The sequence below is a fragment of the Loxodonta africana genome, chromosome X (assembly GCF_030014295.1).
Source record: "Loxodonta africana isolate mLoxAfr1 chromosome X, mLoxAfr1.hap2, whole genome shotgun sequence".
In the NCBI taxonomy this organism is placed as follows: domain Eukaryota; kingdom Metazoa; phylum Chordata; class Mammalia; order Proboscidea; family Elephantidae; genus Loxodonta; species Loxodonta africana.
The window spans coordinates 22,952,741-22,978,212 of record NC_087369.1 but is presented as its reverse complement, the minus strand read 5'-3'; the positions used below and the strand labels follow the sequence as shown (position 1 = coordinate 22,978,212).

The following is a 25,472-nucleotide window of genomic DNA, read 5'->3' as shown; positions in this document are numbered from 1 at the left end:
GTAGTTCTTATTTAATTTGGGAGGCCATATGTCTGAGAAAAAATGCATGGCCTTTGGGGTCAGGGGGTTCTAGGTCCAAATCTTGAATTTGTCATTTACTGAGACATTTAACTTCTCTGTGTCTCAACTTTAAAATCAGTTAGTAACATCTACCTTAGAGATGCTGCTGCAATGCCCAAATCTAATCACTAAAGTATGAAAAGTGACCAACACATAGTAGGCACTGAGTAGATAGTTACTATTTGTTCAAGTTTCTAGTTTTACATTAACTGTGGGTTAGAAGTTTCTCAGGATCAGAGGCTATGCCATTTGTTTGTTTCTTCCTGAACAAGTTACCTAGTACTCTAAACACAAAGGTAGTGGGGAAGTTTCCTCTGACTGATTCTTAAAATGAAAGTACCCTAAAGATAAAAAAAAAAAAGATAGGGATTGCTATATGATGCACCCAAACAAAAAAACCAAATCCATTGCCGTCAAACTAATTCCAACTCAGAGTGACCCTACAGGACAGAGTAGAACTACCGCCCTATAGGGTTTCCAAAGAGCGGCTGGTAGATTCAAACTGCTGACCTTCTGGTTAGCAGCTGTAGCTCTTAACTATTGTGCCACCAGGACCTCCCATGATGCATAGGTTTCTATATTCTAGATAGGAATTATTGTTAGATGTCATTGAGTCAGTTCTGACTCATAGTGATCCTATGTACAACAAAATGAAACACGGCCTGGTCCTGTGCCAACCTCATGATTGTTGTTATGCTCAAGCCCGTTGTTGTAGCCACTGTGCCAATCTATCTTGTTGAGGGTCCTCCTCTTTCTCACTGACCTTCCATTTTACCAAGCATGATGTCCTTCTCCAGAGACTGATCCCTCCTGACATGTCCAAAGTATGTAAGACGCAGTCTCGCCATCCTTGCTTCTGAGGAGCATTCTGGCTGTACTTCTTCCAAAACAGGTTTGTTCATTCTTTTGGCACTGCATGGTATATTCAATATTCTTCACCAACACCATAACCTAAAGGTGTCAATTCTTCTCTGGTCTTCCTTATTCATTGCCCAGCTTTTGCATACATATGAGGCGATTGAAAACACCATCGAGGCAAGAATTAGCGCGCTGTTTAAACAGGCATACAGGTCTACAAACACATCTACTCTAGAACTCCGTAATTTTGAAAGGAAGGGAGAAAAATAGGCCACTGAAAAATGATGCTCTACCAAACCTACAAGTGATATTTGTCTAGCTTTGAAAAAGGCCAAAATGAGATATCCCTGAGCCAGACCTTTATAGCTCATGCAGAGATGGATTACCTAGTAGCCAAGGTATGCACGGGCTTACTTACGCTTACTTACTAATCTGTAGTGCACGATTTCACCTGTTTTTCACCACATCAACGATGTGATGAAGCCCATGTGAAATCGTGCACTACAGATTAGTAACTAAACACAATAAGCCTGTACGTACCTTATCTACTGGTTAGTCCACCCCTGAGCTCATGTCATCACCATTTTGGTTAAATGTTTGTATATTCAGCTACATATAAAGAAATATGAACCTGTATTATTTCCAATTTTAAACTATCTTTGACCACTTAACATAAAAAGTCAAAAGGTTGCTATCTATCCTTACAATTTTTAGTTATTCCAAGACTATGGACTATCCAAGCTTACTTTTTCCTGATCATTTTTAACCCAATTTTCTAAGCTCATTCATTCTATTAATATCACTGACATCCTTACTTATAATAGAATTCCTAATTTAACAAATCACTTCTCAGAAAAGATACATCTTAGCTAAAAGGAACAAGCTCGAAAAAGGTATAGCTGTATGTTCAAATTCCAGGGCGTTTTTAAAGATAGACTAAAAGATTTAAAAGCTATACTTGCATTCTTCTACCACTGCAAAACACTTATAAGGAGCAAAGGAAGAAAGAAGCATCTGAAACACATAGAAGTTTTAATTTAGCCTAGTTTGCCCAAAAAGCATTAAGGCAAATTAATGATTTTAAAATAATATTTTCTTTATATATTTTGATCTGGGTTTTCCCTCAAGCAACCACCTCTGAACTTTTAGTTCATAGAAATAAAGCTTTCGATAAAATGCTTAATCCATACAAACAGATAAAAGGGAAGTCTCTGATCTTGAACTTAAGTCTAAATCAGAGCTGGATGCTCTACTACATCCAGTTAGAATTTGGTCCAAACCATATTATCAGTCAACTCAGAGGAAAAGATAAAAGGCACTCAGCTCTCTCGGCTGGATTTCCAGGACTAGACTGAGGTGAGGACAAAACATTTCCTATAATCTATCTTTCTTAGGTCTTGAAAGGAAGGAAGAGAAGAAAAAGGAGATACAGAATACTCCCGGCCCTGCCCCTAAACCTTCTTATGAGACAGATGTTTCAAAGTAGTGCTGGTTCTCTCAGATCAGGTTTTATTAAAACCACTGCCGTTGAGTCAATTAGCTGGGGTGAATTCATTTGTTTGTTAATTCAACAAATATTTATTGTGTTCATGTGCCAGATACTATTCTTGAAATATTCTGAAACTCAGACATTGCCAAGTCCTAATAAAATATTGTGCTAACCAAATGAAAAATATGTGAAGGTCTACATTTCGGAAGTATGACTTTTTTTTAATGGTTATAGCGGGGTTATGCAAGTAATATAAAGGCATGAGGCACATAATTGGAAATTTTTCTATGAGTAGGCCATGTTGAGTTCACTGGTCCATTCTTGGCAAAGAGTCTTGATTCTGACTCAAATGCAAATTAAGTGCTTATAGACTCTTTACATCCATTTTCTTTTTTTCAGTAATCTTTATTTTTCTCCAATTTCATTATGTAATTTTATTGAAGTCAAATTGAAATGGCTCAAAAAATACCTAATTATTTATATTCAGTTTCAATTACAATAATTAATCGATTGTAGGCTACTGACATGACACCTGGTGGTAACAATAAAAATGACCAGTGTTTTTCTGGCTTCTCCTATGATCTTTGCATACATTATCACTCCCTGAATACAATTCTCCTTCATAGGTGGTGGTGTTGGTAATAGCAATAATAACAATAGCCAACATTTATCTGAAACTTACTAAACGCCAGTGACTTAGGTATGTCTTTTACATATTACTTCATGTAAACCTCGATACTCCTTGAGTTAAGGTGCTATCATTTCCTCATTTTAAGAATGCGAACCGAAACTTCAAGAGGTTATTATTTGCCAAAACTCATACAGCCAATAATTAGCAAAGCTGGGATTTAAATCTAGGTGTATTTGGCTTCAAAGTCCCACTCTTCCCACCGTAATATAGTAACTACTTATGCTCGAGGTAGTAAAGTTACACAATGGTAATGGTGAAGAGGCATGTATCATTCACGAGTACAAGCTAATATGATTAAAAAATACAAAAAATTCTGACAAAACTTAGAATGGGCCCATTCTGATAACCTAGGGAAAAGAATAATTGCCCTATCCTAAAAGGTTTTTTAAAGGATCCCCAGTGGCGCAGTGGCTAAAGTGCTCGGCCGCTAACCAAAAGTTGGCAGTTTGAACCCACCAGCCGTTCTGCTGGAGAAAGACGTGGCAGCCTGCTTCTGTAAAGACTACCGCCTTGGAAACCCTATGGGGCAGTTTTACTCTGTCCTATAGGGTCACTATGAGTCAGAATCAACGGTTTAAAAGGTTTTCATGGTAGACTCCAATGATTAGTGCAATTTTTAAAAATATGTATGTAGTAACACATGTTATATGCTACCATAAAAAACCAAAAACTCACAAATTAAAATGTTACCCAAACATACACAATTAGCTCTGTTAAAATTAGGAAATCATGTATTTCAAGTAAGACTATAAATGGGGGAAATGTTCTAAAAGAAATTTCCTCTCATTTGAAGGATATACAATTAACTTTCATGTAAAAGTATGCACACACACACATATATAGTATAAGAAGAATTGATGCATTTGAACTGTGTTGTTGGCAAAGAATACTGAAAATACCATGGGCTGCCTGAAGAATGAACAAATCTATCTTAGAGGAAGTACAGCCAGAATGCTCCTCAGAAGCAAGGATGGCGAGACTGCGTCTTACATACTTTGCACATGTCATCAGAAGGGATCAGTCCATGGAGGAGGACATCATGCTTGGTAAAGCAGAGGGTCACCAAAAAGAGGGAGACCCTCACTGAGATGGATTGACACAGGGCTGCAACAATGGGCTCAAACATAGCAAGGGCTATGTGAGAATGGAATGGTGCAGGAAAAGGGAACTTTTTGTTCTGTTATACATAAGATCACTATGAGTTGGAGCCAACTTGACCGCACCTGACAACAACAAAAGTTGTAACATGAGGATGGACCTTCTAAAAGAAGCCATTCTATTAAAGGTTTTGTTTGTTTTTATAAGGTGTTTAACTGTATTGACATAGATAACTATATTAATAAAACACTCTTAAAATAGCATTTATGCTCTAAAGTTATTTATTTGAGTAGGTGGGAGTGGGCAGTTTCTCAGTTTCAAATTCTACTGATATTTATCAAGGGCAATCATCTAAGTTTTCTACTACTGTATTGTTCTACATAAATGCATAAATACTTTAGATACACATATACATTAGGAGTCCAGCAAATATCTAGGTTAAATTAATGGCTGTATATCTACGGACAGATAGGAAAAAACATCAGGGGTCATATTTCAGTGTTGCCTGGGCTGTTGAGACTGGTTAACACATTAAAAAAAAAAAAAAAGAACAGGAACAAGACTCAGTTCTTGAGATCTTTACTGTACAAGGTGCTTTAGTTTTAGCATATTAAATTAAACAGAATTATAAATTTATGAAAGAAGCATAACTAAATTAAGAATTCCAAACTGCTGGTTCAACATAAGTCATAGATTTCACTCAGTTTTTACATCCTTCAACATTTTTTCCTTGGACTTAGATGTCTGAGAAACATCTCAGTTACACCGTGTGCCAGTTTGCCATTTGTCACGGTACACGAAGAACCCAGGTGGCTGCCAATGATGCGAAGTTTTCCTCCTGGCCCTAGAAGTATGACTCAGTGTTGTCCTAGGTGACCACACTTCTTGTGGTGGCAGGAAAAGTGTTATTATTATTTCATCTTTGACAGCAGCTATCAAGAAATGTACATAATGCCACAGTTTATTCTCAAGTGCTGAAGTTATATAATTTTTCCTTTCTTAAAGGATGACAAATCTTGAAAAATGCAATACCTAAAAATTAACATGCAAAAGAAAGTAGCTCCTAAAGGACAGTAAATGCCATTAGAAAGAAGTTTAGAATAGAAAACATACAATGGCATTTCAATGGTGAAACAAAACATACTTTCCATTTTCATTTAGGTATTGAACTTAACTAAAACATGTCCTTTGATACTTGACAGCAAAAACGATACGAGAGGCCTACATACGTATTAAACTGGAAAAATCTGGTAATATATGTTTCTGTTTTAAAATACTTTTTGTAGTGATTTCTCCCTATTAGGTATCCACACATTTATTAAAAAATAATTACCATCCAGAAGAACTAGATGGTACCCGGCTACAACCGACGACTGCCCTAACAGGGAACACAACAGAGAACCCGTGAGGGAGCAGGAGAGCAGTGGGATGCAGACCTCAAATTCTCGTAAAAAGACCAGACTTAATGGTCTGACTGAGACTAGAAGGACCTTGGAGGTCATGGTCCCCAGACCTTCTGTTAGCCCAGGACAGGAACCATTCCCAAAGCCAACTCTTCAGACAGGGATTGGACTGGACGATGGGAGAGAAAGAGATGCTGGTGAAGAATGAGCTTCCTGGATCAAGTAGACACTTGAGACTATGCGGGCATCTCCTGTCTGGAGGGGAGATGAGAGGGCAGAGGGGGTCAGAAACTGGCCGAATGGACACGAAGAGAGACTGGAGGGAAGGAGTGTGCTGTCTCATTAGGGGGAGAGCAATTAGGACTATATAGCAAGGTGTACATAAATTTTTGTTTGAGAGACTGACTTGATTCATAAACTTTCACTTAAAGCACAAGAAAAATGAAAAAAAAAATCACCAGGAAGATCACTATGGCCATGTAATTTACATACTTTAGCAAATTACTGATAAATAAATGCAGATGCCACACCGCTATAGTTTTTCTGTATTTTAAATAAATAAATACTCTTTGAATCCAGAGTCCAGCTCTTGAGGCTTCAACTAACACTGGGACCTGGATAGGGATGTCGGAAAGAGAGAAGAATGGAAACAGTATAAATGATGCAAAATTGACTACACATCAGGAAGCAATATCTAAAATAGGTACACAAGAGGGCATTAGAGTAAGTAAGCTCTTTGAACAAATTTTAAAATAATCCAGTAGCCTTAATGTTTCAGTACACTTTTTTTGATGTAACAAAGACGGCTATTTGTATTTGTTAGGGATCAATTTGTTCCAATGTGTTAATTACAGTAGCATGAATGAGTTACTTACAGACAGTTAAGGATTTTAGTGTCAACAATCATTCCACATTTAGAGTTTCAGGTACACGCATATTGTTCATAATTAAGATGAGAAATTATTAAATTAAGTAAATTATACTAAATTATTCAGCATAGCAAACTACTTATTCAGCTCTAAATGGACCTTAAAAGGTACTGTGTGTCCGGATTTGTGTTTAATCTGCTGCACTGGACTGCACTAACAATCTGCAAAACTTTAGGAAATGAGATTTTAAATCACTGAGTCATAACACACACAGATTAGGAGACCATCCAGCAGTTAACAGCATTTTAACTCTGTATAAATGGGTTTGGCATTCTCGGAATCGTACATTTGATTATGGTAAAACGAAATCTAAAACAAACATTCTTAATGAGGGGATTATTCTATGAAATAGGCTTGTTGCTTGCACGTGTTAATCAAGACGTGCTCTAGCTTTGACACCAGTGATCAATTCGTTCTCTTTTGTTCCTAGCAGAGATGTCCTCATAACAATGAAAAGATCTGTGGAACATAATATTTCTAAGTGTTCATATATTGGGTTCTTTGTCATACTACTTTGCTACTAGAAAGAACATGATGCGGACAAGTCCTTTAATCTCTCTGAGCTCAGTTCCTTACATATAATACAACATAGGACCAAGAGATTTCTAAAACTTCTTTTTGGTTCTAACTTTCCATCAATTCATCTCATAGACTGTACAGAGAAGAAGTGTGTCAGGGTCTAGAGAAATTAAGTATGTTTTTTAAAAGGAAACGTTACAAACCGTTCTAACTAATGATGTGTTTCAATAACACACGAGAACTGTATTTGAGTTTGTGTTTCAAATTTGCCTATCAAGAATAATTAAAACCATGCATATTAAAGGTTTACAAAAAACAGCTACAAAGTTTGTTAAGAATTTACCAAGTACTTATACTGCATGCAGAATACACACTATATACCTAGAAATATTTACAGAACTATTGTATCACACAGACCCTGATTTTAAAAGTATGGTTTTAAAATGAACACCAAGAACAAAAAATATTATTTTTATATACCTTATATCACCTTGCTTGCACCACCAATTCTAATTTATATTTTCCTTTGTTTTATGAGTATATTGGTAATTCATGTTTTTGTTTTTATACAGTAAGATTTTTAGCAACCTGAAAATTTTTTTGGAATATTAAGGGTTAGGTAGAGAAAGAGACAGAGTGAAACGTTAAACTATCCAAGGGACTAGAGGGTATCTGCTCAATCCTGCTTGCTAACCTGTAACAGTTACAGTTTTAGGTGGTAAAAAAATTACAGAAAAAGGAAGAAAGGAGAGATTTATAACCTAGTATCTTAGAAATTCGCCAACTGGAATTTGTAAAGATAAACTGGCACTAGTGGCTTAGACCTAGGGAATTCAGCTCCACCTAAAACATCAAAAATAAACCTTTTGTTTTTATTACAAAGCAAATCTGTGAAAAGCACACACTGTTTTGTACCTGACATTTAATTACCAGCTTGAATAAAACTAAATATTCTAAAACTTCAGAAGGTCCAATTGTCACTAAACCAGTAGCAGTAGAATCAATTTTGACTTATAGCGGCTAGATGCGTGTAAGAGTAGAACTGTGCTCCACAGGGTTTCCAATGACTAATTTTTTAGAAGTAGATCACCAGGCCTTTCTTCCAGGTGCCTCTAGGGAGACTTAATCTGCCAACCTTTCAGTTAGTTGTGAGTGTGTTAACTGTTCACACCACCCAGAGACTCCTTCAATTGTCACTAGAGATGACTAAAGTAGATGTACGGAAAATCAAGCATACTCTTCATTCATTGCTTCTAAACCAAATAAATGAATGAATTCAAAAGCTTAGAATCACAGAATCTTAGAGTTTTAAAGGAGACCATATAATCTGATATTCTTTTAGGGAAAAAGAAATCAGAAATTCAAATTATTTACCCCTAGGAAACCATAAGTAGGAATCAACTTGACAGCAATGGGGGGTAACCCCGATAGAAAAAAGTAAAGCTGCCTCAACAACACAATCTCATTTTTAAAAAGGTATTCATTTACTTAAAAACATGTATGGTTTATAAAATGAGTTACGAATAGCACAGGGCTAACGAAAAAGAAAAAAAAATACAACTGGTCTTCAAAGTTTGAATGAAAATATAAAATCTGGCATATTTTTTTCCATAGTCATTTAGAAACATTGGCAACAAAAAGATTGAAGTAGTGACGATAACAAAAAATCATGGTGAAAGTTATTTCTCAAAAAACTTTAAAATAAACAATGTTACACTGTTATACTGATTAAAACCAAAAAACCAAGCCAGCTGCCATTGAGTTGACTTCAACTCATGGTGACTTCAGGTGTTTCACAGTGGAACTGCACTCCATACGGTTTTCAAGGGCTGCGATCTTTCTGCAGTAGATCACCAAGCCTTTCTTCTGAGGTGCCTCTAGGTGGATTTGAACTGCCAATCTTTCGGTTAGAAGCCAAGTGTTTACTTGTTTGTGCCACCCACAGACTCTTACTGATTAAAAGGGCTTAATAATCAATTTCTACATTTTAAAAATTCCTCTAAATTTCATGTGTAAGTTGACATCATTTACACAAGATGTATCAATGCTGAATATATAGAGCATATTTCTAAGGAAAACACAAATGCAGGTTAATATGTGAAATTCAAGAAAAAGAAAACTACTAGTAATATTAAAAAAAAAAAAAGCCAGCCTACTGGCACTGGACAGGACACTTTCCAACAAACATTCTCTATAACATGGGAACTAATTTGTATTCTTAATGCTTCTAAATTGTCCTCCACCCAAATACCACTTGTGACACAAGAAGAAAAGGCATTGTTTTGCCAGTGATTCTTCCTTGTTTTCAGTGACGCAAGCTCAAATGAATTGCTTCATTTGTTTCTGACAATTGACTGTTTTTTCCTGTGAAAAGTCAATATGTTCTCATCACTTAAATGAAGCTCTAGTGCTTATAAGTGACTGCCATTTCATTCTACAGATTTGGTGCTTAATAATAATTTAGATCACCATGCATACACCTGTGATGAGAAAACTCCTACATTCCGATTTTCTGCTCTGAGAAAAAATTTCAATGACCATGAACCTTTTCATAAAATAATGCTGAGAAGTACTGGGGAACCATGATATCCAGGATCTGCTCCTGAGATGAGGCTTATACTCGTTCAGACTTAACCAGGATGGCAGAGCCATCAACAGCCATGCCCTAGGACTTTGGTTCCCTGGCAGGATGAGTGGGAGATACAATTCCAATAATTAGACTGAATTATCTAAGTGATCATTTAACTGCAATAAGAAAAAAATGATCTGGAGAGAAATGATCCGATAAAGCTGTTAGAAGTAGCTACCAGTCCGTAAAAGAGAGAAGCTGGTAAGAAGAGTTCCCAAGAGAGCCAGCCACCTGAAATCCATACCCAAAAACATTTTAAAATCAGTATAATCTTTTTTGCACGCCACTCTTAAGGCAAACATGTAAACTACTCCAGTAATTTTATTCCTAAATTTGAATATTTAAAAATCTATTTTCCATAAAGGTTGTTTTTTAAGTCCCGTTACAGTATTTATTTTTTGCCAGTATCAAAACGTTACTTTATTTCTGCCTGGACTATATAAAATATTATTCCTCAGTATTCCCTATAGAGTACATTTTCATTATCCTCATTTTTAGATAAAGAAACCAAGGGCTTTAGGAGTAAAGAGATACGTTAAACACACATGGCAAATACAGGACAGGACTTGGGTTGGACCATAACTGGAGATACTTCCAATCCCAACTCAATACTACAGATATGTATTGTCTTCTACATACAGTGCTTCCTACTAGATATCTGTGTCTTTAATTTTTTGTTTGTTTGTTTTATTCATCTGTATGAAATGCAGAGATGGAAGAAGAGAGGGGTACGGGAAGAGTGAGTCTTTTGGCATGGCCACGGGTGATAAAGATGTTTTCAGCAGCCTCGAAAGGCATCATCTGGCATTTTCATTTGGGAAAGTAGAATACTAAATTCATGACAGCCTACAGGCAGTGGTTACTACACAATGATTACTCTTAATTAGCTTCACTGAAGAACTCAAGTCCATCTGCACTCTGAAAACGCTTCCAAGTCTACCTCTCACCATCTGTATTTCATAAGTCATGTAAATTATTGTTTTTAGTTATTGTAAGACTGTATTAACTCAATAACTTGTCATCATAAATATGTGTAATTTGTTATGAAAAGTATTATTGGAACGTTTTGAAAACAACTTCAATCTAAATGTTGCCCACCTACCCGGGGATAGATTCTAAAGTTTAAAAAAAAAAAAAGTTTTGAGACACTGGAAAATCTTGCAAAGTCAAACCATCCTTCCCAGTCACATATTCAAAGATAACTTCAAATCCTTGACACTTAATACAGAATTTACACAGGTTGTTTTTTGAAGGTTTCTGTAACCGCAAACATTCATACCTTACTAAAATGAAACAAAGCAGACAAAACTCTCCTTCATTCCTGTGAGCATAACACAAATACTTTGTACAAAAAGCAAAAGCATTTCACAGAGGGCACATTAATGCATATCTAGGCTGGTACTCGCAGGGCAGAAAGGCAGAAAAAGACATTTAGCAACAACATCAGCAGAATTCACACGTTTACAGAGGTGGATTAATAACAAAGAATCAAGAAGAAGGTTGAAATTGTGACAATTACTACATCTCGATGTATTGAAAAAAAAGAAAAAAAAATAAATGTATTAGGCAAGAAAAAAAAAGTATCAGATTAATGCATTAAACTCTCAGTCACAGCTTATCTACTTATTACCAGACCCTATTCTTTTAAGAATTTTCACATCAGTGAACTAGAAAACAAGGAAGATCTTAGCCAAAAAGTCACAGGAATTAAGCGCAAGTATTTTTTTTTATTTCAGTGTAGTTCTGTTGTGGAATCTAATGTAATTTCTTAGAAATGTGACCAAAGGAAATTTTATGTTAGAACTACCCTCACACTCAAACTCAGCTACAAAACACACTACATGGCCTGTGATACAATGAAAATGGGTGTTATACTTAATGATAAAAACAAAAAAGTTGACTGCATTGCAGAAGAGCTATCTGAAAAGGTCTTTTAGTTACATTCAATTTCAGCCTATCTACCTAGGCAAATATCTGCCATAAGTAAATATGCATGCATATTTATACATTCCACTGAAAATCAAGTACTATAAGCAACATTTATTTGCTCAAGATTTTTCATGCCTTGTTTAACAAAGTAAACACAAAGTGTCTGCAGAAAACATAAACTACAATTAAAAGGTTTAGAATAACACACTGTTCTGCCGAAGGGTTTAACTGCAAATTTGTTCACACCGAGGTAAAATAAGGGGATCTCTGTTCTATCCATGTACATTAAGTTTCCTTTTCTTAAACATATTTTCTGATTAGCAAAAGGTTAAGTAGTAATCAGGTAGAAGATTAATTTCAGTAGGATGGAAACCAGGTATAACATTCATTCAAGAAAACTATTTTTTCAGGTGTGGAAAAGCATGAAGTTTTTATAGGAGATAGGAGGTCAGAGGGTCAGTAGTTCCTCTTGGGAGCATTTTGAGGAGTTTTTGGAGCTCCTAACGATCGGGTTACTCAGTGATTACCGTATCAATGTATGGAACAGTCCCACACACTGAAGAACTGCCTATGTTCCACATGACTTTCTTGTTTGTTTGCATTTGAAAGTTTATTATTAATAGCTCCAGAGAGGCAAACCAAAGTGATTTCACATATGAGGTACTGTTTATCTTTTAGAATTACAAACTTGAAAGTAAATTAAACTATAATTTTTTATTTAAATAAACTTTTTATTTGAGAATAGTTTTAGATCTATAGCAAAGTTGCATCTTCCCCTATGATTAACAACTTACATTTCTGTGGTACATTTGTCGCAACTAAGGAACCGACACTGGTGTATTACTATTAACTAAACTCCTCACTGGATTTGGATTTCACTCATTTTTTCCTAATGTCCTTTTTCTGTTTCCAAGATTCCATCTAGGATACCACAATACAATTATTCATCCTGACCTCCGCTGGTCTGCGGCAATTTCTCACATTTTCCTTGTTTTTGAAGATTTTCACAGTTTTGAGGAGTACTGGTCTCTGTGAACTGGAATCGACTCAACAGCAATGGGTTTGGTTTGGTTTGGTTTGGTTTGGTTGGTCAGGCATTTTTTTAAATGTCCTTAAATTTGGGTGTGTCTAATATTTTTCACATGGTTAGACCGGGGTTATGGGTTTTGGGAAGGAACACCACAGCAGTGAAGTATTCTTCACATCACATCCTATCAAGGGTACACACTATCAATATGACTTTATCCCTGATGATGTTAAACTCGATTCACCTGGCCCAGGTAATGTGTAATCATTTTACATTACTATGGACTCATGGATATTATGTTATACTCTGGGTTACGATCCAATACTACTTTATTTATTTTGTTGCTCAGATGTTCTAGCTGTAGCCACTGGGAGCTCTTTCAGGTTGGCTCCTGTGTCCCTTCAACATTGTGCTTTTTGAGCACTTCTTTTATGTTCTGGCACTACAAGATGCTCCAGGCTCATCTTGTATTTTCCTTGCCCCAGCCCTAGAATCTGACATTTCTCTAAGGAGCTGTGGTTCTTTCCCACGTGACTTTTAAACATTCAACAGGATTTATTAAGACGCCACATCAAATGAATCTGGCCTGTTATAACTTCTCCCAATATTCGTTTTTATTCCAGTGTTTTATCATTTCAGCTGCTCTTCCATTTTCTTGTACTTATTGTATGGGATGACTTCTGATCTTACTACGTGTCTTACATCCAGATATGTCCATTATAAGTAGGCCAAAACATAATTTTTTTTCTTCCAGTATAGCCACACTGAGCATCTATATATAGAACCCATCTTATTTTGTTATAAATTACTTTATTTTTCCTTGTTATTACAATAAGCGCATTACACTAAATTTTAAAAAATTTTGTGAGTAGGTAGATTATATTATCTACAAATTTTATTTCAGGAGACATTATATAATGTCTGTTATATAAAGGGGGTGTTGGGTCCAAAAGAATAAAACTACAAAGTGTGGGCCTTATTTGGAGCCTGATTTAAGAAAGACTGTAAAAATGTCTATGTCATTTATGAAACTAGAAATTTGAACACCAATTAAATATTTGAGGATACTAGGAATGATTTTTGGTGTGATAACAGTGTTGCAGTTTTCTGTGTATGTGTGTAATCTATATTGTGTAATATATACATATATATATTTTAAGTCCTTCTTTTTTAGAGATACATATCTGCCTTAATTTTTTACGGCCTCATTATTGGTGTCTCAATAAAAAATAGGGGAAAAAATCAGTAGATCATTACCTATTATTCTGATATAATTATTTTCTGTGACAGTGTGCTGATTTCCAGTACAAATATAAGAATAAGCTGGCAAGCCAGTCTCATTTAAAAAAGAAATTCTTGACATAAGAAACCATTATTTTAAACATTAAATTAGGCACAACTCTAAAATTAATATAGCTGGAGATTCACTGTGTTACCGTATTTCAAAGTCTATCTCTTACCAGACTGCTTATTAACACAGAATATCAACAATTATTTTAATGAAAGTGATGAAATTCTCAAAAACATGGCCAAAACAAAATAAAACTTAATTCATATGAATTCTAAAAGAATTAGCACTTTAGGAGAGAAACAGTGCTGTACATAATCAAATGGACAAAGCTGGGGCAATTTCAAAATGGTAATTGCCACAGTTCACAGTTGTTGTTGTTGTTGTTTTAAGTGTCTACTGTCCTGGGTATTGTGGTGGCTTTCATAAAAAGTGAGAGAGGTTTCAAGCCATTTGCTCCGCAAGTAAAGAATAATGTAAAAATTTTCACTTTCTGAAAAAAAAAAAATCCAGTCTAAAAGCAAACAAACCTCAATTTTACCAAAGGAAAACAAGGAGAAGCTGAAGATACCACATTTGTTTTTTCAGTCTGAACAAATCCTACTTTAAGTTCCTAAATACGTACTAGAATATATATTTTAGACATACACCAAAACATGGATATAATTTTAAAATATAATGTAGATGGAATGTACCTTTCATTGCCATTTTACAAGTACTCAACTGATGAAACATTTCTAGCTCAACCTGACCACTCCATATTTTGTATTCATTTTGCAATAGTTTTTTGACTGATTAAGATTAAATTTTCTCCAGTACTTAATTAAGTTCCTTTTGTGATTCAATATTCGATCACGAAGCAATATGGTCTATAATAAAAGAGTTTCCAAACAAAACAATTTTGGGAGGCCACTGAACATTTGGTAGCTAGGTAAGCATTTTCAAAGATACAGAAACACACTGAAAAAAGTCTGCTATTCAATGAAACACTAAAGAAATGCAGATGACAATGCTTACCACTGCTGAGTAAATCTGAACAAAATAATATAACAGAAGCCATTATTTCTGGTCAAATATGAAGCTGCTTATGGATATTTATTATTATGCACCATGTACAGGGATACTTCTATTAACAATCCTTTGAGAACAAAACAATGTCTGTTAAGTTAGTTAACTTCTCTGGACCTTACCTGTAAAAAAGGGTGTTAATAACTGCCCTTTAGCTCACTTTTAAGGATTACAAATAATAACGAATGTGAAGTACTTGAGACCTTTCTCATTTGGGCAAATGAAGGGAGGAACCAAGCTATATAATACAAAGTTTGGGAAAAAACAAAAACCAAGACTTTAAGCATATAGAAACTCCAACTAAAAACACAATTCACTTATAACTAGCACTTTTTTTTCCAGCATGAAAATGGCTCCTGGCTTAGTACTTGAAAACACTTTATCGTCCCAGGTCAAACAATTGCTTTCCAATCCTCTTTGCATTATTAGATTGCTCAGCAAACTCTTCCTTCACATATTAAGAATAAACTGCAATAGGAACCTAGTGAAATTCTCACAAATCTCAAATAAATGGGGTCTGCATTAATGTGCCTTCACCATAAATACTCTCAAAGCATTATGTCTACACAATACCTGCAGACTAGAAAAAAAGACTAGAAAGAAAAATTATCTAATCCCAAATACTCCCATGGAACCAACTTCTCTCTAAGTGTAGCAATTCAACATCAATCTGAAACCCTCTGGTCTAGATAAGGAAACCTTTTGCCACTGATTTAATGAAACAATGGTGCCAACAGTAACTGCCAGAAAACTCAGCCTGGCACCATTTCAGAGGGAAATGTGGAAGAAGCATGCTGTGTTTGGTTCTACACCACATCTAACTTTGTCTCCACGTAGGCTCCAGTAGGACAAGAGGAAAACTGGCAACTGGACTACATGTCTGTTTTGAGCACCATTAGCTAAAACATTTTCTGTTTTACATATATTTATTAGCCTAGTGGTCTGCTTTGAAAACCAAAATATAAATAAATTACACAAAACTTAAAATATGAAATTTCTGCTCAGGCAGGAAAAAAAAAATCGTAAGTCCCTAGAACTATCAAACATTTTGAAAACAGTGTGGATGGCTGAAAGAAAAATGAGAAAATACATGAAATAAACTTCCACAGACATATATAAAACTCACCAAATTTACAACAAAAATTAAGCTAATGTTGTGAAAATTAGTCAATCAGCATAATTACTTAAGGTCTGTATTTTAAAGGCTTTTACTAATAAGTTAAAATTGTAAGTCAAAATAACAAGTTGCTGGAAAATGGACTTTTTCAGCGTCTTTGGTAAACAAGTTGAAAAAAACAAAATCCAGGATATAAACCAGACTTGCATTGATTTGACGTAGATATTACTTGAGAAAACATGTTGCAATCCCATTTTAAAAACAGCAGATGTATCTGAAACAAAAGTAAAAGTTTAAACAAACAAACAAAAAAAGAGGGTATTGGGCAACACTTTAAAAGGCAACTAACGGTGTGGTCTCTTCCTATCTCCTATCTTATCTGAAGATGATCAGACCTACCTAATGGGGCTAATTTCCAAAAACATTAATGTCACGTAGATATAAAACAGACGTGTTCTATACTTCAGATAAGTTACGTAACAATGTTTTTATCATGTCAAACTATCACACATTAAGGCCACTGCCGGGTTTTTGTTTTATTTAATCTTGGCTTTAAACCAATTTTACATTGTGACAAAATACTTAGTAGATAAAAACACAGAAAACTAAGAGAGCAGTTACTGTGCATTAGTAAAATTCATAATTCGGTGAATTCATGTGAATACCCACACGCCCCTTCCTCCCTGAAATTGCAAGAGGAAGAATAACATAACAAAAACCTCTTTAGAATTAATGATTTTAACTTACACTATAGTCAAATATATCCTTAATGTTTAAAAAATTCTATTACGTTGAACAAAACCAAACCAAACCCACTGCCATCGAATCGATTCTGACTCATAGCGACCCTATAGGACAGAGTAGAACTGCCCTGTAGAGTTTCCAGGAGCGCCTAGCGGATTCGAACTGCCAGTCTCTTGGTTAACAGCCAGTAGCACTTAACCACTAAGCCATCAGGGTTTCCTAATGTTGAATAGTTGCTTATAGTTCAAATCAGGGCACAGCTGCAATCCACTGTTTTGCAGTACTAGCTAGAACATCTAAGCCTGAAGGTGTTGTTTTACTAAGAGTTAATGGACTGGCATATCTATGTTAAAGTCTTTAAAATTTCACTAATTCGGAGTTATGTTTTAACAACACTAAATTTTGGGGAGGCATGCATTATTAGAAAAAACCAGTATAACTTGCCTACTGGTGATTATCTGTTGTGTTGCTGTTGGGTGCCATCAAGTCAGTTCCGACTCACAGCGACCCCCTAGGACAGAACAGAACTGCCCCATAGGGTTTCCAAGGAGCAGCTGGTGGATTTGAACTGCTGACCTTTTGGTTAGCAGGCAAGCTCTTAACCATTGCGTCACCAGGGCTCTGGGTGATTATCTAGTAGCATGTAATTCAGAAAAAATCCTCATGAGGCACCTGAGAATCTGAACAAAGGAATATAAATTCTTAGAAGAAGGGATATGTTTTAATTTTTAAGTGTTAAGTATCTGCCTATTGTGTCAGCCTGTTTGAGACACTAGCGAATACTATTTATAGAAAAATATTTGTAATATTTATAGCATAAACACAGAAACGTTAGGGATTCATTGAAATTATTAATATTTCTTAACAAAATGAGTCTAAACTATGATGGGTCTTTGAAGTAGCTAGAGCAACACAACTATGAAAAAACTCCTTTCACTCCATATACAAATTGGCACTGAAGTATCCCCTGGAACACTGTAAGGGACTCTATCTATATGCATTGTCATTTCAGGAAAGCAGATTTGCTGACAGATTAGTCATCTGTGATGAAATTATTTATCCCTTCACTCTACAAATGTTTTTGGAGTGCCTACTTTGGGCCAGACACTCACATGCATTGTTATGCAAAGCAGGCAGGTTTCTGCCCTCATGAAGCATAAATCTAGTGGAGAAGTTAAACATCAATCAAATAACCATACAAATTAATGCAAAAATAAAACTGTGGCAAAGGAGATACACATAGTACTAAGAGAGTATGTAACTGAGGAGTTGATGTGATTTGAGGAAGGCTCAGGGATGAGTAGGAGCTAACTGGGTGAAGGAGTGAAGAAGGACTGTGAACCGGTTCGTTCTGGTTCAACCCCTGGCTGAGAATTTGCATTTCTACCCCAGATACGCTGAATCAGAATCTACATTTTAACAAGATCCCAGGAGCCCTGGATCAAAGGGAGAACATACAAAGCACAAAGGCCCAGCGGTGACTGAACAGGAAGAACTGAAAGAAGGTCAGTGTAGCTGGTGCTAGGAATGAGGCTTACCTCACAGACAATAACCAAATCTTCACGCGTCTTATAGGCCATGTTAAGGACCTTAATCTTGATCCTAAAAGCAGTGAGAAGCCATTAAATTGTTTTAAGCTGAAGTGGGTGGGAAGTGGAGAGGACAGGATCAGATGAGAATCAAGAAGTTCATCCTGACTACAGGTTGATGGACAGATCAAACAAACAAAATTAAGGTGTTGTAATTATCGTGACCTTGAGAGAAAAAGGCTATTTTGCCCTTTGCTAGTAACAGGAAAAAAAGAGGAAGCAGAGAGCATTACTTTTACCATTTCTAAACCCAGCCGCCCCTTTTCAAACTTTTCCACTGATGCATCCGTAATTGCTGAACTGAGTGTACCCATAACCCTGGGAGGTCTGGGGAATGCAGCTTTAAACAGACTGCTGCAAGCCTAAAATGCTTATTAAGCCTGGTCTCATCTTTAAAATCATGCCAATTTTGTTTCTACACTGTGCATGCAATATCCATGTTTGTTTTAATGTGAAAATAATGTTTTAACGTATGTAGCAAAATCAACCCTTTGGCTTCCTTTTATCAGTTGGCTTCCACAACCCAGAGAAATATACCACTGTGAGGAGCACAGGCCTATGCTATTCATGAAAACTGTGAACTCACTCGCTGAACGTTATTCAACATAATGATCCTGTACTGAAGATTACACTTGCTGCTCTCCAGTCAGACACTAGACCATGACAGTCATAAAAAATAAAAAGCTTTAGACTCCATTTTTAAACACATTATTCACCCTCCACCCCCCCCCCTTTAAATTAGTACAGATGATCTATCTTTCTAGTACTCTTTATAGAAACTAATACTTCATCTTTCACAATAAGCCTTATGTGTGGGCTGCAGGAGGGAAGTCACATAGAAAGCTAAAAGTCATTCAGAACAAGTTAAGTCCTAATCTGAGGTTGCTCTGCTGTAAATGAAAATGATAATTTCTCATTGCTTTAAGAATAGAATATTTAAAATCCTATGTCCATTCTTCATATAAGAATTTGGATGAGTAAAATTCTAAATATCTAACAACATAATGTTAATGATGTAATTAATCATCAAAATAACTCATTTTAGCATTATTTCCAAATTATTCTTGAGAAACAGATTTGAAACAGCTGTACCAATTCAATACACATTCATTGTGGGCTTATTTTTGGCAGCCAAAGTTTTATAATGTGGTATTTATTTAAACTCAGGACATGATGAGAGTTTCATTGTCTTTGTGAAATGCAGATTTGTTCTTGTACTTTTGTGCCACCTACTCACTCTCCTCCCTCACTTTCCCTGCACTGCCCACCTCTCGCCTTGAACCACACAAACCTATACACCACCCCTTTCTGGTTAATCACCCCATCTCAACTCTAGAGTCTCGTGCTGTGCCTCTACATTTAGAATACATCCCTCTTAGAGTACGCCTGAATTAAGTAAATAGCTTAAATAGTTGTTAAAACCCTACCTTCCCCTAAGACCCCTTCCTAACATACTAAATACATCATCTTCTCTTTCCATTAGTGCTTGTATGTATGCCTGTATACATACTGCACTTTTTTTTTTAATTTACCAAATATACTAGTTGGTACCTGTTTCTCTTTGTCTTGGCATAGGTTTGTCCTTGTCACTGTTGTCCCTTACAGAGGTTAATCCCCCCAAAGCAGAGACTAATGTATTTAAAACAATCCACTGAAGCACTTTCCATGCAGAAGTATCGAGTAAATAACATCTAAAGGCCACAATATATCCACGTAAATATAATCTTTTTTCCTAGTCTGAACTAAATTAGGAGTGTTATCTTAAGGAATATTAATGACACTCCAAATAAAATAATGTTTCTTGTGAACTAAACTCTACATATCGAAAATGTAAATTTCTTCTTTGTGTAAAATCATAAAAATTCCTATTCCTAAGAATGTCAAATCCAAAGTAGCTGACTGTTGGTAACTATCTAGTCACTTTGCAAATGAAAAAAAAAATCTAATTTTTCAAAAGTGACACAATCAACACGATCATTTTCAACTTTAACATTTTTTTCCCTTACAATGTATACTTTTAAATTCCTGCCAGAAAATTATACCTAATCTCTCAAAGGGTGTTTAACTGAAAGTTTTGACATTTTCTTTTCTAATTAAGATAAATTTCAACCTCAGCACTGGGTCTTATGGGGCGGGGGGGGGGGAAGAAAAGAATTACTAAAGAGCATAATACCTGTCAAAACTTCTTTGCCCTATCAGATACATTCTCCTTTACAGTGTTTAACATTCATACTGAATAGACCTTATTTCATCACTGCATTTCCCCTATTGTAGGGTTCCATTCCAAATGCTGGTTTTGTCTCTTTTTTAATACCTAAAATCCTCAAGATGGCTGAGTCATCTCAGGACAGAAATTAGGAGTCAGTGAATACTTCTTGAAGAAAATTGATAGAAAATGGTTTAACAGGAAAGGGTAGAGCAGTTGAGTATGAGATGGTTCGAGAAAAGACCGTCTCAAAGATTTAGATTGTTTTAAGAATCATAATGATGCAAAATTGGTTGGAACGAATCAGAGAGAACATAAGAACACTAGCAAAGAGGGGCCTGTTGGTGGACTCTGAAAATAATAATCAGTTTATTTGGCCCAGAAAGGAAATAACAATCATTAGAAGAATGCCACGTGGATGTTCTGAATGATTCTCAAAGTTAAAAAGGGTATAAGAAGAAAACTGGACTTATTAGGTATGACATGGACAAGGAAAATTAATAACAGAATTAACAGGAGAGGTCCTAAAGTGTTCAGAGGTTTTTGTTATATTTCAGTGGGCAAAAAAAGGAGGGAAGAATTGGGGACTCAAAACAAATGCAGATTATGAAGTATTTTCAGGCTTTGCACATGAGCAGACAGGAGTTGAGAAATAATGTGTTTTAGATTAACAGACTGTGCACAAATTAAAGTTATTGGCCTACTTTTCTGCCTATGACTTTTTCTAATAACTGGTTTATTTTTATTCACTTTCAAAAGGTTTTATATTTTAATTTTTTTTCAAACTACAAAATGATTGAATGCAATTTCCAACTGAAGAATATTGGTTTCAAAATGCTAAACAATGAGTATTTAATTTTCTCCAAAATGTTTATAAAATTAATTTTTAAAATTCTGAAGGTTCGTAAGATATCTCCAAATAGCCAGAAGTACTATCAGGATAATCAAGAATACAACTGCCTATTTATCTGACTTACATGCAGTTCATATATTCACTAGAATTCACATTGACATTGTGTCACGTCAAATTTACACTCTCATCAGAAAATTCAGCGAGTATTGGATTTTACAAACACTGGAGTTGGGGGTAAGCAAAAAAAAATGCAAGTGTTTTCATATATCTTTACTAGTAATTAATAAATAATTTTATATTTCAAATCCCTCAAATACATTTTAATAAAAATAGACCAGAACTAAATGTAATGTGTAAATAGTCCTTCATAAATAATCTCAACTATATGTTAAAAAAACCAAAGCTTAATAATCTTGTCAGCCTGTTCCCCTCCTCCATTTCCTTCTCTGATGACTGAGTCTCTATACCACTTGTATAAATTGTCTGTAATCATAAATATATGACTATGCTATTCTCATATGCTTTTTGGTCCCTTTTCTGTTCAGTGAAGAGAAAAATACCCTAGACAGAGCAATAAACCATGTACCTTACTAAACAGAGTTATCACAATTTATGATTGTGAGTAGCTGAAAGCATATGCTATATGCTTTAAATGTTAGGGGAGATAAAAACTGTCACATGAATAAGGTAGAACATGTTCTGAAAAACTCCCACCATGTTGCAGTTGTTCAAAAGTCCTGTTCATTCTTTGGTACTGCCTTAATGAGATTATACATTATACAATACTAAATGAGGTTTATCCGTTCCAGAGTTATAGCCTAATTAACAGCTGACTTTTAGACATTACTGCATCTGAGGAAGGGATGGAACATGTTTTTTAAATGCCTTTTTGTTAATGTATTGAACAGAGTAGGTAGGGAAAAATTAATTAAGGTAACAGTGTAAGTTACAAGCTGAGGAGATGTTTATGTTTCATGCAACTATTTTTTTAAATCTTATTTTCTGATAACATCTCAAATCAAATTTATATGACTATTACGGAAAATCCAGCAGTAAGCAGTTTGGGACTTGATATACACAGATCATATTATGTGTACAAAGATACACAATTTATATCTTGACTACCTCGCTGATCTTTTCAAATACTTCTAAAATGCTTCATCAACAGGTATAAAAACAAGTTGACCAGCTTAAATGTAATAACCCCTTAAAATCACAGGTAAAGATGTCAGCCCAACTTCAAAGAGGCTACATTTTAGGGGGGAGAGATTTTTAAAGAACTTGAGTACTGGGAAACTAAGAATGTGTGCAAACCTGTGTGTGCATCGTATGTTACACTAGCTGCAGTAGACCTAAACTGTTGAGAGAGGGGAAAGTGCAGAATGTAATTGGGAGGGTAGGAGGAGGAGAAGATGGAGTATGCAGCACTCACTGCCAGTGAGCATCATGGAAATTGGTAAGACGTAGTTAGTCTCTGAAGGTAATCTGACTTCCGTGAGGCCAAGACAGCTTTTCTTTGAGTATTTCAGCAACAGACTCCAACTAAGCTTTTAGATAAATTCAAAGAAAGGGTTTTGTTATTGTTTGAACTGTGTCCCTCCAAAATACGTGTCGTAAATCCTAAAGTCTACGCCAGTGGTCATAATCCCATTTGGGAATGGGTTGTCTTTGTTATGTTAATGATTAGTGTAGGGTGTGTTTTAAATCACTCTCTTTTGATATGTAAAAGAGATTAAACAAGCCAGCGAAAGAAGTAGAGAAGAGAGATGCCAAGCCACATGAAGATACACCCAGGAGGAGAAGCTCAAAGAGACAAGAACCTTCCTCCAGAGACAACAAAGAGAGAAAGCCTTCCCCTAGAGTCAACACCCTGAATTCTGACTTCTGGCGTCCTAAACTGTGAGAGGATAAATTTCTCTTTGTCAAAGCCATCCACTTGTGTTATTTCTGTTATAGCAGCACTAGACAACTAAGACAGGTTTTAATTAAACATCTCACTTCCTGCATATGCCTTGGCTCTTTCTTCCATGACTGATAAGCAAGACAGATGTTTGCCTGTATCAGAGAATTGGGGGGGGGGGCCTGTGGGAGAATTGGTGGGAATCTAGGAAAGCAGTATTTCAATAGCAAATGTGGAAAAAGAGGAAACAGAAAAGATGAGCCACTGCAGGACTTTGTCTTAGTCATCTTTATAACCCCCCTGGCACCTTAGCACAATGCACCACACGCAGGGGGGCAGTCAATAAATAATGAATTTGCTTCAATTTAATTCACTCACATTTGTACTGTGCAACGGGTTTGCAGTTACGAAGCACTTTCCACATATTTAGGAAAGAAAAACAAAGTGAACGAGGAGGGGCAAGTATGGGAATAGAAGAAAAGCAAAATAGATAATGGAAAATCCAAAAGAATAAGCAAGAAGGCTGAAAAAATTGGGGGAAAAGGCAGAAAAAAATAGTTTCTCCGTTTCACTTACAATTCCTTCCAATCATCACTTTTCATTCTAAAGTACCTGGGGGTTTAGAAAGTCTGATCGCTCAGCCAGCCCTAAGAAGGGCATCCCTCATCTTCCCAAGGGGCATTTTCATAAATACCAAGCCTTCCTTCCCTGACTAACCTACCTAGAGTTGGTGCCCAAGACCCACCACCAGCAGAGCTCTAACATCTCCCAAGTGTGGCCAGGGAACCTTTAGTCCATCCTATCCATCCCCTCTGGATATTCCCAAAAACCTTAGGAAAGAGTTGGGCCTGGGAATGAAAGGAGAAGGGAGGGGGCAGTGGTCGCGTGTGGGGGGGGGGGGAGGAGTTCCTCTACAAGCCCCTTAACTCAGACAACAGAGGGAGATAGTGAGGCAGAAAAGCCCAAGGACTAGAGAAAAAGCTCACGTTTGCGACAAGGAGGGCGTCTCTAACTATGGTTATTAGAAATTGCCAGGGGATAAGTGAATAAGATGGAAGAAATGAAGGGGTACGGGGATGCGCATCCCCTTGCACCCAGAGTCGAGAGCCTAATAAAGAGTCGTGGGGTCCGAAGTCTCTTCGCCCCGAAGTCGAGGTGGCAAGGACGGGGGAATGCGCAGGAGGAGCCCAGCCATCAGCGCGGACGCCGTCCCAGGGGAGGCATGTTACCTCTCCCCAAAGCAGCGCCTTTCCCTAGCCTTCGCAGAGAGGCCAGGGAGAGAGAGGGCGATTCCCGGGTCCTGTCGGGGGCGGCAGCCTCCTGACCCCATTATTCAAGCTTAAAAGTTGCGGGGAGAGTTGGCGCTGGAGCAGGCACCTGGGAGGGGCGGCCGCGGAAGGGGCGTCAGGTTTCCCGGGAACAAAGGGGTCGGGGAAGCGGGGCTCCGGAAAGCAAGTCCCGGGGGCTCCTCTCTGAAGAGGGAGACCAGGGTCGCCACATCCTCCCGGCCCGGGAGCGCAGGGGAGAGCGGGGAAGACGTGCGGGATTTCGCCGTCCGGCTTCTTGCCTCCAACTGGGTCGCGCCGGGCGCCCTCGCGCGTTCTCCCCGCCCCTCCGAGCCCCTCCAGCTGGGGAACAACTGGCTGGAGACAAAAGGGGATCAGGGGACCAGAGGCCCAGAGGCCCCGCCGCCCCGGGGCACCCGCGCCGCCTCGCAGGGGCCGCAATCGGCCGGCGGCAGCCCCGATGGCGAGGCTCGGTGCGGCGGGACTCTGCGCCCAGGGCCTCCTCCCGTCCCCGCAGCGGGTATTACCTTTCATCCAGTCCACCACTTGACTCGGAGACCATTTGCTCACCGGTTCCATGATCAGAGCCATGGGGGCGGGATCGGTTCCTTGAGGGGCGCGGGGCTCGGACAGAAAACGAACTCAGCAGCCGAGCCGCCCTCAGGTGGGGTCCCTTGTTGGCCGCTGCCTCGCCGGGCGGACGGGCGGCGCGGAGAAGGTGGCTTTTGTGTGTCTGGGCGCGCGGCTGTAACGCCTCTCAGTATATGTCGGGGAGCCGCGGTGCGAACC

General features: G+C 37.2%; 1 protein-coding gene across 4 annotated transcripts in view; it reads right to left on the bottom strand.

Annotated features, from left to right (window-relative positions):
- Positions 1 to 25,274, bottom strand: part of CNKSR2 (connector enhancer of kinase suppressor of Ras 2) — a 273,991-nt gene extending 248,717 nt beyond the window's left edge. For all 4 annotated transcript variants that reach the window (XM_003415953.3, XM_003415954.3, XM_023555163.2 and 1 more), the window contains exon 1: positions 25,211 to 25,274. In XM_003415953.3, coding sequence (XP_003416001.1) covers positions 25,211 to 25,274 — 64 coding nt within the window. The remainder of the gene's footprint in view (positions 1 to 25,210) is intronic.
- Positions 25,275 to 25,472: the final 198 nt, after the last annotated feature.